The 12,809-nt window shown below is 42.9% G+C and overlaps 1 protein-coding gene across 5 annotated transcripts in view; it reads left to right on the forward strand.

Moving 5' to 3' along the window:
* The window catches only part of ITPR1 (inositol 1,4,5-trisphosphate receptor type 1), a 337,019-nt gene that overhangs the window by 286,729 nt on the left and 37,481 nt on the right, over positions 1 to 12,809 (forward strand). For 4 of the 5 annotated variants that reach the window (XM_030206558.1, XM_030206560.1, XM_030206559.1 and 1 more), the window contains 7 exons: positions 526 to 701; positions 4,430 to 4,594; positions 4,778 to 4,973; positions 5,471 to 5,566; positions 6,822 to 6,949; positions 7,680 to 7,845; positions 10,134 to 10,294. In XM_030206558.1, the coding sequence (XP_030062418.1) occupies positions 526 to 701; positions 4,430 to 4,594; positions 4,778 to 4,973; positions 5,471 to 5,566; positions 6,822 to 6,949; positions 7,680 to 7,845; positions 10,134 to 10,294 (1,088 nt within the window). Of the gene's footprint in view, positions 1 to 525; positions 702 to 4,429; positions 4,595 to 4,777; positions 4,974 to 5,470; positions 5,567 to 6,821; positions 6,950 to 7,679; positions 7,846 to 10,133; positions 10,299 to 12,809 lie in introns of all 5 variants that reach the window. The other variant, XM_030206561.1, reaches the window with a different exon arrangement.

Genomic DNA, 12,809 nt, shown 5'->3' on the forward strand with positions numbered 1-12,809 from the left:
AAGACACTCCAGAATCATGAGATTTCAGAGCTGTAGCAGAGGGAATAAGGGGATAGTTTGGTGTGGATGGGGGCAAGGGGGAAGCATCTAAGGATTTTTATCATAGGTGGCAAGAGGGAGGAGGATTACAGCTCTGACAAGTAATTTTAGGCATGATATTACAACCAAGACTAAGCATCAAAGTCTAGGTGGCCCAAATTTTTAGCTCCAGCTAGGTACCTAGATTTTCAGCTGAAAATTCACCTACAAATAGGCTTTTTCCATATGTCACTGATTGATTGATTGATTGGTTTATTTCCTGCATTAGGTCCTTAGGCCTTTCAGCCTCACTCCTGTTGTGATCCCTGATTACTTGCAAAGGATATGCAGGAATGTATCTGGAGAGAGCTATTTAACAGGGAAGAGCCTCAGAAGATGTGATCCACAGATGGGAGACCCGGGAGGATGCATGGGTTAAATCTTGTTATAAAGGGTTGAAGGGTGCTGAGGAGATGCTGAGGGTTGTTTTGTTTTTTCTCTTTTAAGGTACCCTGGAACCTCATCTCTCTGGCTTGCTGTGGACAGCCATGATGATTTCTTTGGCTATAGTGATAGCCCTTCCTAAGCCTCATGGTATAAGAGCTTTAATAGCTTCTACAATATTGCGGCTAATCTTTTCTGTCGGGTTGCAGCCCACGCTTTTCCTCCTGGGGGCATTTAATGTGAGTATGATGTGGTCTTTGGAAACATTTCTGCTGTTTTCCCTTCAGGCTGTACTGTGTAATTCTGTGGGGGTAAAGGAAGCGAACAGGAATTTTCATGTGGGATTCCCAGCTCTAGAGTTTGGTGTTGATGAGTCCTGAAAACTTAAGGTTTAAATGAAGTGCTGTGTATAGAATGCTTTATTTTTCTGTTACATGCAGTGGTTGAATTAGCACAAGTTTGAAACGTTTGTGGATTTCTCACACCTTGTCAGTATCAGCTCAAAGTGAGTTATATTCTAGTACATTAGGTACTTTTCTGTACGTGGAGGCCTTACAATCTAAGTTTGTACCTGAGGCAATGGAGGGTTAAGTGATTTGTTGAAGATCACAAGGAGGAGCAGTGGGATTTGAACCAAGGCTTCCCTGGTTCTGAGCCTGCTGCTCTAACCATTAGGCCTGTGGTTCCCAAACCTAGTCCTGGAGGCACCCCAGCCAGCCAGGTTTTCAGTATATCCACAATGAATATTCATGAGATAGATTTGCTTGCTGTGGAGGCAGTACATACAGATCTGTCTCCTGAGTATTTGTTGTGGGTATCCTGTGCCCTCCAGGACCAGATTTGGGAACCACTGCTTTAGGCAATCCCTGTGCTTTGATTAGCAGCAAGGCTTGTGAATTGCTCACCTGTGCTAATGTTTAATGTACACAAGGGTTACATCAGTCTGATTTTCAAAGGAGCTGAGTATCTGACAATTTCAGACATACTTACACTTGGATTTTAGGATGAAAGTTTGTGAAACAGAGGCACTGTACTAGGTTTCTTGTTTCTTCACATGAATATAGGAACCTATTGCTGGAAATTAGCACTTCCATGCCCTGGCCCTGCCCAACATATAGACACCTAATCTTAAGTGCTGAAAAGGAAATGTATTTATGCAGATCTAAGCTCTTTCAAGTTGATTGGCAAAAAGTTGAACTCTTAAATTTAGGAAGCCAAGTGAGAGAGCTTGGGAGCCTAAAGCTGAGGCCTGCTGTTCACCACCCTAACTTTAGGTGCCTAGTGCTGAAAATCAGCATGAAATTCGTACATTTGTTTGCCAGACCTATCCCTTCCTCTGGCTCCACTCAGCCTTTAGGGGCCAAATTTAGGAGATTGGGGAAAATTTTCAGATGGTCAGTGTTAAAACACCGAACTCCTTAAACTGGGTGTACTCAGATCTTTTTAATACTGACTCCCATTTCTCTGGTGTGTATGTATACATATTTTTGTTTTTTGCTTTGTTTTGTTGCCTTTTGTTTAAGATCACCTTAATAGGGGTGTTCTGAATCTTTATTAGCAACTATTTTAGTTTCATGCCCAGAGGAATGACCCCTTCCTTTCTGGGTTCTCTGCATATTTGGGACAGTAGTTTGTCAAAATCTATCCAGGTCTTACACTGCTGGAGCTGGGCTTAAGCCTATCTCTCTGAGCCATGTGTCTACCCGGAATCATTTTTCATGTGAAAGCCTAGGAGGGTGAAAGCCAAACTTCTTATTTCAGTTGCCTGGATGACCTAACTCCTGTCAAACTGTCTTTTTTTTTAAATGCCCCTAGGTTCAGACTCCATTTTCTCGACTCCCAAACTCTTCAGCTTCTATAAGAAGGAGGCTGGAAACTCGAAGGCCTGTTACTCTAACCTTGTGGGTGAGGCAAATACAGTAATGGGAGATTTTACTGAAGGGAAGGATATTGCAGTATCTTGAGTTCAAAGAACTGCAGAATCTAAGGGAGCATGTTACCAGTGGGAGATCATTTGAGACAAATCTGATCTGCTTATTTGGTTGTGTAACAAGAGTATCAGATCAAGGACATGCCTTAAATGTGGTGCTATTCAACTTCAACACAGTTTTATCCAGCATAGGAGGTTCATAAATACACTGAGCAGTCTAGGTGTAGGCCCTCAACATGGTTCACTAGATTAGAAATGGGGAGTGATAAATAGAGGAACTAAAGGTCATGGATTTGATATACCACCCTTCTGTGGTACTGCCAAAGCAGTTTACACATATTATATGTAGGTGCTTTCTCTGTCCCTAGTGGGCTCATAATCTTTTTTTTTTTTTTTTTTTTTTCCTCTACACGGAGCAGTGGAGGGTTACGTGACTTACCCAGAGACCCAAGGAGCTGCAGTGGGATGATTGGAGTGCTTAGGGATCTTTTATGGGAGCAGGTCTGCTCAGTGTTTCCATAATAATCTTGCAGAGGATCCAGTATGATAGATTTGTCTTTTGTAGAGGACACTGAAATTTACAATAGGGTAAAACTGCCAGAGGGTGTAAGTTGACTGAGGAACGATGTAAGAAACTGAAGATACATTTCACTTGAATGCCAAAATAGTGCAGTTCAGTCATTTGGTATTCAGCATTTCAAGAGAGCAGTACATGATGGGGGAGATACTATTGATCTGCAATGACCAGACCTCAGGGTGTTTTTGCTACCTCAAGAGGATATACAGTGCAACAAGGGTTCTGGCTAGAGTCAGTTGTATGCTAAGATACAAAGGAAGAGGCAAAAGCAGTAGAGGAAGGGAGAAGATAATGCACAAGTCATTAGTAAAATTGACCTAGATATTGTCCAGTTCTGCAGGCCATAACACCAAAAGGATATAGAGCAGAGACTATTAAAATGATTTAGTGTGCACCAAAACTGTGTGTATCTTACAGAAAAGGGAGGACAGGATGCTGTCATACCTCAAAGCTATATATGTGCCAGAAGTAATATTTTTAATGGAAGAGTCCGAGGACATAAGAGACTGAAGGTCAGGTTAGTCTTAGCAGTACATCAACAAAATTTCTCTGTGGAAATGGTGAAGGATGCTTGAAACAGCTTCCCGGTAATGATAATGGAGGCAAGAATGGTGATAGACTTCAACAAACCCTGAGGATCCTTAGCTGCGAAGAAACTGTCTCTAGCATTGTAAGAGAGAAAATGGAGTAGGGAAGAGAAGCTGTGGTCCCTATCCATCACAGTGGTGTAGCCAGACAGACAATTTTGGGTGGGTTTGATCCCAAATTAGGTGAGCACGAAATTTTCTCTGTCCCCTACTCGCATTCGGCGTCTCTTCCTCCCCTTCCCTGCTGGCAATCTACCATTCCTCTTGATCTCTCTGCCTCCCCCCTTCCCTTGGAAGTCACCAACAGCAAGCAGCAACTCACACGCTGTTTGTGCCAGTCCCAGAGCCTTCGCTCCAATGCAGGCCCACCTCTGCAGAAGCAGGAAGTTGCATCAGAGGGAAGGCTCTGGGGACAGTGCGAACAGTGTGTGTGTCGCTGATCGCTGCTGGTGACATCTAAAAAGGAAAAAAGGAGGGGGAGGGCTGAGCGACTGGGAGAGATGCTGGATCACTGGGAGGGGAGGGAGAGATGCCAGCAGTTGGGGGGATTGGGGATCTAGGCCAGCTACAGCAAGGATGCACAGCTGGCCACCTGTGGCCACACAGCAGTGATCCACTATCATTTTGTTTGTATTTGTCTACTGTAGGATGGCTGTTTCCAGCTGCTCTTCTCTTCAGGGTGAGAATAGGCTGTAACTCCTTTTCCTTTAGATTGCAAAAATCCCTGGATAGCAGTTCAAACATTGATCCTGCACAATGATGTGGTGGCCTAACAAAGCTGCAGAACTGTGGGCCAAACTGGAGGTTACTTCAGAAGAGTGTGAGAGAAACTGTGTGTTCCATCTGTTAAGCACTTTCTTCTCTGGGCTTTAGGTTTGTAATAAAGTCATTTTCCTGATGAGTTTTCTGGGGAATCGTGGTACATTCACCCGAGGATACAGAACAATGATCCTGGATGTAGAATTTCTCTACCATCTCTTATACCTGCTCATCTGCGCCATGGGTGTCTTCGTTCATGAATTTTTCTACAGTTTATTGGTAGGTGGACAAGTTTGATCTCCTGAAACTCTTGAGCATGGAGGACATGCTTTGCCTGCCCAAGACTTTATACTTGTAGTTTAATGTTTTTTTTTTGTTTGTTTTTGACTGGTGCATTTCTGATCTTTGCTGTGTGCCCATGTGAGCTGTTAAACTTTTGAATTTCTTGATCACATCTTGCAGCTTTTTGACTTGGTATACAGAGAAGAGACTCTCCTGAATGTCATTAAAAGTGTGACACGCAATGGCCGCTCTATCATCCTGACGGCTGTTCTCGCTCTTATCCTGGTGTACCTCTTTTCCATTGTGGGCTATCTCTTCTTCAAGGATGATTTCATCCTTGAGGTGGACAAGTTATCCAATGACACTGCCTTCCCAGGTAAGTAGAGTAAAAAAATTACAGTATAACTTTTTGGATAGTCGAAATGAGTGCATAGATCTGAAACGATTTGGGGGCTGCAGACACTACTGTGATAACCATTCTTGTACATACTGTACCATAAGAACATAAGAATAGCCATACTGGGTGAGACCAATGGTCCTTCTAGCCCAGTATCCTGCTTCCAACAGTGGCCAATCCAGGTCACAAGTACCTGGCAGAAACCCAGAGACCTCCTTCCTCCATTCTTCAGTTAGATATTTTTAAATCCCCAAGGCCCATAGCGAGCAACAAAGCAGTATTGGATCTATGTTCTAAGACTGTCCCATCAAGATCTAGAAGAAGAGAGCTATAGACTCCACAGGAGTACAGTCCATGACTATAATCATAGCAGTGGAAACTGAGTGGGCTGTATGGCTTTGAACTACCCTTCCATTGGTACCTGCTCATGACTCCATGTTTACAACTCTTGTGACTGTAGCATTTTTTATTTGCAGAAGAGGGTGGGAGCATGACAGAGGAGCTACTTTATTCTGAAGTTTGCCGACCAGGGAATGAAAGAAATTGTACCTTAGCAGGACCTCCTAGAGAAGGTGAGATCTTTGTACTGGTGAGCATCTGTAATCCTTCACTTTTGATGCTGCAACTGTGCAGTGGAGGACTAGCTTAGTGGTTAGTTCAGCAGACTTTTACCCTGGTGAAAGAGACCCACTGCAGCTCCTTGTGACTGTTTGCAAGTCACTTAACCCCCCACCCCCCCCCCCCCCCAATTGCCCTAGGTATAAAATAAGTACCTGTATATAATATGTAAACTGCTTTGATTGGAACCTCAGTAAGGTGGTATATCAAGTCCCATCCCCTATTATGGCACTGGTTTTCAGTAAAAGTCGGATGAAAATACCCTACTAAATTTAACACCCTTAGCTATTTCTGCAGTTTATAAGCTCTGGACAGAAAGCAGGTGTGTAGCTAATTTAATCTAATATGGACACTTCTATTCTGCTTAACTGACCAAGTGGCTCAAGGTGGATTACAAATATGAATGGAAAATAGACAAATCCCATTTGATTACAGCACCACAAAATATAACCAAGACATGCTGATATTCAAATAACTGTCAGATATTGCCCAAGTAAGATTCAACAGCTCTCTTAAGTACATTATACAAGGTAATTTCTTGAATTTCACTCAGTAATTTATTCCATAAATCAAGACCTTTACCTAGCAAAGATCTCAATCTAGTACTAGATTTCTGATGATCAGGAACTGAGAGAATTTTTAATCTCATCTCTTAAGAATGAAGGAGTGGCCTAATGGTTAGTGCAGCGGACTTTCATCCTGGCAACCTGGGTTCAATTGCCACTGCAGCTCCTTATGAGCTTGGGCAAGTCACTTAACCCTCCATTGCCCCAGGTACAAAAAAAACAAAAACCTTTAAATTGTACAGCGCTGTGTAACCCTAGTAGCTCTTTAGAAATGTTAAATAGTAGTAGTAGTAGATGAGCATAATGATCTAGGAGCTGAATAAAGACATCACATTTTGGAGGTGCTCTGGAGCTAATCTATACAATATCTTAAAGACAAATGTTAATACCTTGAATTCATTTCTTGCCTTCTTTCCCCTAAAATCAATGTAGCTGCTCTGTTTTAGACAATTTATAGTTGTATAAGAGCAGCCATATTTTGTTCTATAATGCATTTTCAGGAAAAAATGACCTTGAAAAGAGTCAGTAAATGGATAGTGGAGAGCAATATGCTTGCAGAAAGCTTTCTCTGTACCTTCAGGTGGTGGTGGGGGTCAGGGATAGAGAATGGGGTACTCACCTATTTCCTTTCCCATGCGAACAGAGCTGGTATCTGAGGAGGAGAAGGAACACACTTGTGAGACACTTCTGATGTGCATTGTGACAGTGCTGAGTCATGGCCTGCGGAGTGGGGGCGGCGTAGGAGATGTGCTAAGGAAACCTTCCAAGGAGGTGAGAGAGCACACGCTGGGGATGTTGAAGATCTCAGCTTATAAGGGCATTTTTTTTACCACATTTATGGTGGTCTCCAGACTTCTGGTTGGCTTGGACCTGAGGTGCAGAGATGTTGGGATTTGAGTTCTAATCCTGACACACTGTTCCTCAGTTTACCCATCTGTAATTGGGTAGGAATGCTAAAAAAAAAAAAAAATTAGTTTTGGAGCCCATGAACCCTGGAGGTTACTGCAGGGATGTCTGTTTTTGGTTTGTTTGTTTTTTTGTTTGTTTGTTTTTAATGCTGCCTTACCAAATGCACTGGCATCCTGTTTGGAGGAGTGAGAGGAGGTACCTATAACAAAAAGCTACAAATTTATCTAGATCAGTGTTTCCCAAGTCCGGTCCTGGAGTACCTCTTGCCAGTCAGGTTTTCAGGGTATCCACAATGAATATGCATGAACTTGATTTGCAAACACTGCCTCTATTATATGCAGATCTCTTTCATGCATATTTATTGTGGATATCCTGAAAACCTGACTGGCAAGGGGTACTCCAAGACCGAACTTGGGAAACACTGGTCTAGACCACCCTAGGAGCAGCCACCCCTAGCAGCTGGTGCAAAGCCTTTAAAGAAACAACTGCTGAACCCTTGTTGGTCCACATGTGCAGGAACATGTGATTTAGATGCTATTTCGGTATTCGAAGCCAGTCCATGTTGCTTGATGTGCAAATCTGTTCCCTGTAGGAGCCACTCTTTGCTGCGAGAGTTATCTATGATCTCCTCTTCTTCTTCATGGTCATAATTATTGTCCTCAATTTGATATTTGGTGTCATCATCGACACATTTGCTGACTTAAGGAGTGAAAAACAGAAGAAGGAAGAGATTTTAAAGACCACTTGTTTCATCTGTGGTGAGTATTAATGAGTTCTTTCTAACACTGTTCTGCTGAAGCAGCAAACTGAGAACTAGGGATGCCTGGTTCAAATCCCACTGCAGTTCCCTTTCATTTTGGACAAGTCGCTTAATCCTCCATTGCCTCATGTACAAACTTAGGTGCTGATGCAAAAAGCTATTGCGGGCAGAAGTGTAGGGTTAATGAGCAGTCTACATGCTCGTTCCGGGCCACACGATACAGAAAGGGTGTTGGCACTGTAGATTTCTCATTCAGTAAACATCAGCACGCAGTATAAAAATGTTGCTACTAATTGGGATTCTGCCAGGTACTTGTGATGTGGATTGGCCACTGTTGGAAGCAGGATACAGGGCTAGATGGACCATTGGTCTGACCTAGTATGGCTTTTCTTATTTTCTTAGGATGTGAGCTAATCTTCAGCAGTGCAGATGTGCTGATGTCTACAGTGTGAGAAATCTACCGCCAGGTCTGAGGCACAAAAACATAAGAACATGATAACCATACTGGGTTAGACCAATGATCCATCCAGCTGAGTATCCTGTTTCCAACAGTGGCCAATCCAGGTCACAAGTACCTGGCAGAAACCCAATTAGTAGCAACATTCCATGCTACCAATCCCAGGGCAAGCAGTGGCTTCCCCCATGTCTATCTCAGGGCAAGCAGTGGCTTCCCCCATGTCCATCTCAATAACAGACTATGGACCTTTCCTCCAGGAACTTGTCCAAACCTTTTTAAAACCCAAATACACTAATTGCCATTTCCATATTCTCTGGCAATGAGTTCATAGCGTAACTATTTTTTGAGTGAAAAAAATATTTCCTCCTATTTGTTTAAAAATATTCTCATGCAATTTCATGGAGTATCCCCTGGTCTTTGTATTTTTTGAATGAGTGAAAAATTGATTCACTTCCACCTGCTCCATATCACTCAGGATTTTGTAGGCCTCATTCATATCCCCCCTCTGCTATCTCTTTTCAAAGCTGAAGAGCCCTAACCTCTTTAGCCTTTCCTCATATGAGAGCAGTTCTAGCCCCGCTATCATTTTGGTCGCTCTTCTTTGAACCTTTTCTAATTCCGCTATACCTTTTTTTGAGATATGGCGACCAGCATGGAAAGGTTAGGGAGAGCAGTGCCCCCCCCCCCCCACCTGAACCCCCTGACCCAAACATAACTTTTTGCATCAGCCCAGCTTCCTTGGTTTCTAATAGACTCCCCCTCCCCGTCCTTACCTGACTTCAAAAAATACCCTGGTGTCTAGGGTCTCCCTCTCCGCCCCCCCCCCCCCCCCCCCCCGGTTATGTAGTTGCACCCCTAAAACCATTCCCCCCTCCCCCGCGTTCCTTGAAAGAAGCAGGAGCAATTCCCATTTGCTCCTACCTCTGAGCAACCATCTTGAAAATGTTGGCACCTGACCCCCCCCCCCCCCCCATAGTGCATCCTGGGATGCACAGAGCAGGGTCAGCCTACCAAATAAGGGAATTTTTCCACTTATCTGGTAGTCTCTGCCCAGACTACCAGTTTTCAAGATGGTGACGCGGAGGCATCACTCCTGTCTCTTTGAAGGTATGCAGTGGGAGACGGGTCTGCAGAGTGGAGGGTGTCACTAGTCACCAACAATGATATGAAGTCAGCAGGAGGGAGGGAGATCATGGGAGTGTTTTTTCTTTTTAATTGTTGAGGGCAGGGGAATTGGGTTGGGTCAGGCTACTAGACTATAAGGGATAGGGGCTGCTCAGGAGAATGGGGCCAATGCAGACTGCCGGTGATTAAAAAAAAAAAAAAATATCCCCCATCCTCTGAATACATGAGGCAGTCACTGCTCACACAATGACAGGAAGGGGACATTTCAGAATTGGCAATTATAACATGGCTGTGATTTGCCTGAACACTGATTACTGCATCCCAGTGGTAATTTTTTGCAGGAACTTCTCATTAGAGCCGCTGACTACATGGGTTCTGATCAATGTTTCCTGTAAGGAGTGGCATGGTGTGAGCAACAAGTTTTAAAAACCAACAATTTTTCAGCACCAGTATTAGCAATGCATTTCTGTATAAAGCACAAAAAACATTTTATGAGCAACCATGTAAAATCTGTGAGCGATGCTCCTAAAATGTATGATCAATCGCTGATGCGCTCCACTTAGACGGAACGCTGGTTCTAATGGTCAACTTTCTGTATTAGACTGTAAACTCTGTGGGGACAGAAAAAGACATACTGTGCCTCTGAAAAATGTATGAGCTAAATCCAAATGGCTTTCCTTTCCTTTCTGTACTGTCCCTTTCAGGGCTGGAAAGGGACAAGTTTGACAACAAGACGGTGACGTTTGAGGAACACATCAAGGAAGAGCACAACATGTGGCATTACCTGTGTTTTATAGTTCTGGTGAAGGTGAAAGATTCCACGGAGTACACGGGACCAGAAAGCTACGTGGCAGAGATGATAAAGGCAGGTACACATCCTTTTCTGTGGGCAGCCCATTTCCATGCATTCTTGCTGTATGGGCCAGTGTCGGTGGTGGTTCCAAGAACGGTTACGACTTTTGTAAGGGTAGTGCTGTCACATCGTCCACTCACATTCCTCATCAGTTAACCTGCTGCTTTTCCTCATTGGGTGGGGAGGGGATTTTATTTATTTATTTATTGCATTTGTATCCCACATTTTCCCACCTCTTTGCAGGCTCAATGTGGCTTACAGTATTTTATTTATTGCATTTGTATCCCACATTTTCCCACCTCTTTGCAGGCTCAATGTGGCTTACAGTATTTTATTTATTGCATTTGTATCCCACATTTTCCCACCTCTTTGCAGGCTCAATGTGGCTTACAGTATTTTATTTATTGCATTTGTATCCCACATTTTCCCACCTCTTTGCAGGCTCAATGTGGCTTACAATATATCATGAATGGTAGAAATAGATTAGAAAATAGACATTTAGTGTTGCAGAAGGATCTTGGGTAGCATTATAGTAAAAAAAACATGGTAATAATGTAACAAGCAGATATTATAAGGCAATACTGAATATATGTGGAGGAGTTGTGTATATTCACATTTGTTGATCTTTGTGGTATGCCTTGTTAAAAAGATGGGTCTTCGGTAGTTTACGGAAGTTAGTCAGTTCGTAGATCGTTTTTAAGTTGCGCAGCAATGCGTTCCATATCTGTGTGCTCAAGTAGGAAAAGTTTGATGCACGTTGTTAGTTTGTATTTTAGACCTTTGCAGTTGGGGAAGTGAAGATTGAGGAATGTGTGGGATGATCTTTATAGTATTCCTGGGTGGTAAGTCTATCAGGTCTGACATGTAGGCTGGGGCATCTCTGTGAATGATTTTGTGAACTAGGGTGCATATCTTGAACGTGATGCGTTCTTTAAGTGGAAGCCGGTGCAATTTTTCTTGTAGGGGTTTGGCACTTTCCTATTTTGATTTACCGAATATGAGTCTGGCTGCAGTGTTCTGGGCTGTCTGAAGTTTCTTGATTATTTGCTCTTTACAGCCGGCGTAGAGTGCGTTGCAATAGTCTAGATGACTGAGCACCATTGATTGTACCAGGTTGCAGAAAACGGTCCTTGGGAAGAAAGGTCTTACTTTTTTAAATTTCCACTTTGAGTGGAACATCTTCTTGGTTGTGTTCTTCGCGTGGTTCTCGAGTGTTAGATGTCGATCGATGGTTACTCCGAGAATTTTTAAGGTGTCCGAAATTGGAAGGGTCAGGTTTGGTGTATTAATGGTGGTGAATTTGTTTGTGTTATGTTGAGAGGTGAGTATTAGGCATTGGGTTTTTTCTGCATTGAGTTTCAGCTGAAATGCATCCGCCCATGAATGCATGATATGGAGACTTTGGTTGATGTCATTGGAAATTTCCTTTAAATCTTGTCTAAATGGGATGTAGATCGTTACATCGTCAGCGTAGATGTATGGGTTGAGGTTTTGGTTTGATAATAGTTTGGCCAATGGTATCATCAGTGAGAGGGGGGATCCCTGTGGAACTCCGCATTCGGGTATCCATGTGGCTGATGTAGTCGAGTTAGATGTCACTTGGTATGACCGTGTGGTCAGGAACCCCTTGAACCAATTGAGAACGTTACCTCCAATTCTGAAGTACTTGAGGATATGTAGTAGTATTCCATGATAAACCATGTCGAAGCACTAGACATTTCAAATTGTAGGAGTAGTGTGTTCTTGCCAGTTGCTATCATTTGTTTGAATTTGGTCATAAGAGTAACCAATACTGTTTCTGTGCTGTGGTTAGCCCGAAATCCTGACTGGGAGTTGTGGAGTATTGAGAATTTATTTAAATAGTTAGTGAGTTGTTCGGTCACCATCCCTTCCGTTAGTTTGGTTATTAAGGGAATGGATGCTACTGGTCTGTAGTTGGTTAGATCACTGGCACTTTTCTTTGCGTCTTTGGGTATGGGGGTTAGTAGAATTATTTCCTTTCTCCTTCGGGAAGAGTCCGTTTTCTAGCATATAATTCAAGTGTTCTGTTAGGTCTGTTATAAATTGTTGAGGAGCAGATGTCATAAGGTTGTTTGGACATATGTCTAATTTGCAGTGTGATTTGGCAAATCTTTTGAGCGTTTGGGAGATGATATCCTCTGATAGTGTTTCGAAGTTGGTCCAGGTTCTGTCTGCTGGTGTAGACAGTCAAGGAATTCATCGTAATCGGTGGTACTGACAGGTATCTTAAGTCGTAGTTGTATGATTTTCTTATTGAAGTACCGCGCGTGATTGTCTGCTCCTGGTGCATCGTTGCTGTTGATAGTGACTGGAGTAGTATCTAGTAGTTTATTTACAAGTTGGAAGAGTTTATGTGTGTCCTTGTAGTTTGGTCCAATTTCCGTTTTGTAATATAATCTTTTAGTTTGTCTTATGGTGTATTTGTATTTTCTTTGAAGTTGTTTCCAGGCGTTGAGTGTGGGGTCATCTTTCTTTTTATTCCATGCACGTTCTAACCTTCTAACTT

This window comes from Microcaecilia unicolor, chromosome 6 (genome assembly GCF_901765095.1).
Source record: "Microcaecilia unicolor chromosome 6, aMicUni1.1, whole genome shotgun sequence".
NCBI classification, from domain to species: domain Eukaryota; kingdom Metazoa; phylum Chordata; class Amphibia; order Gymnophiona; family Siphonopidae; genus Microcaecilia; species Microcaecilia unicolor.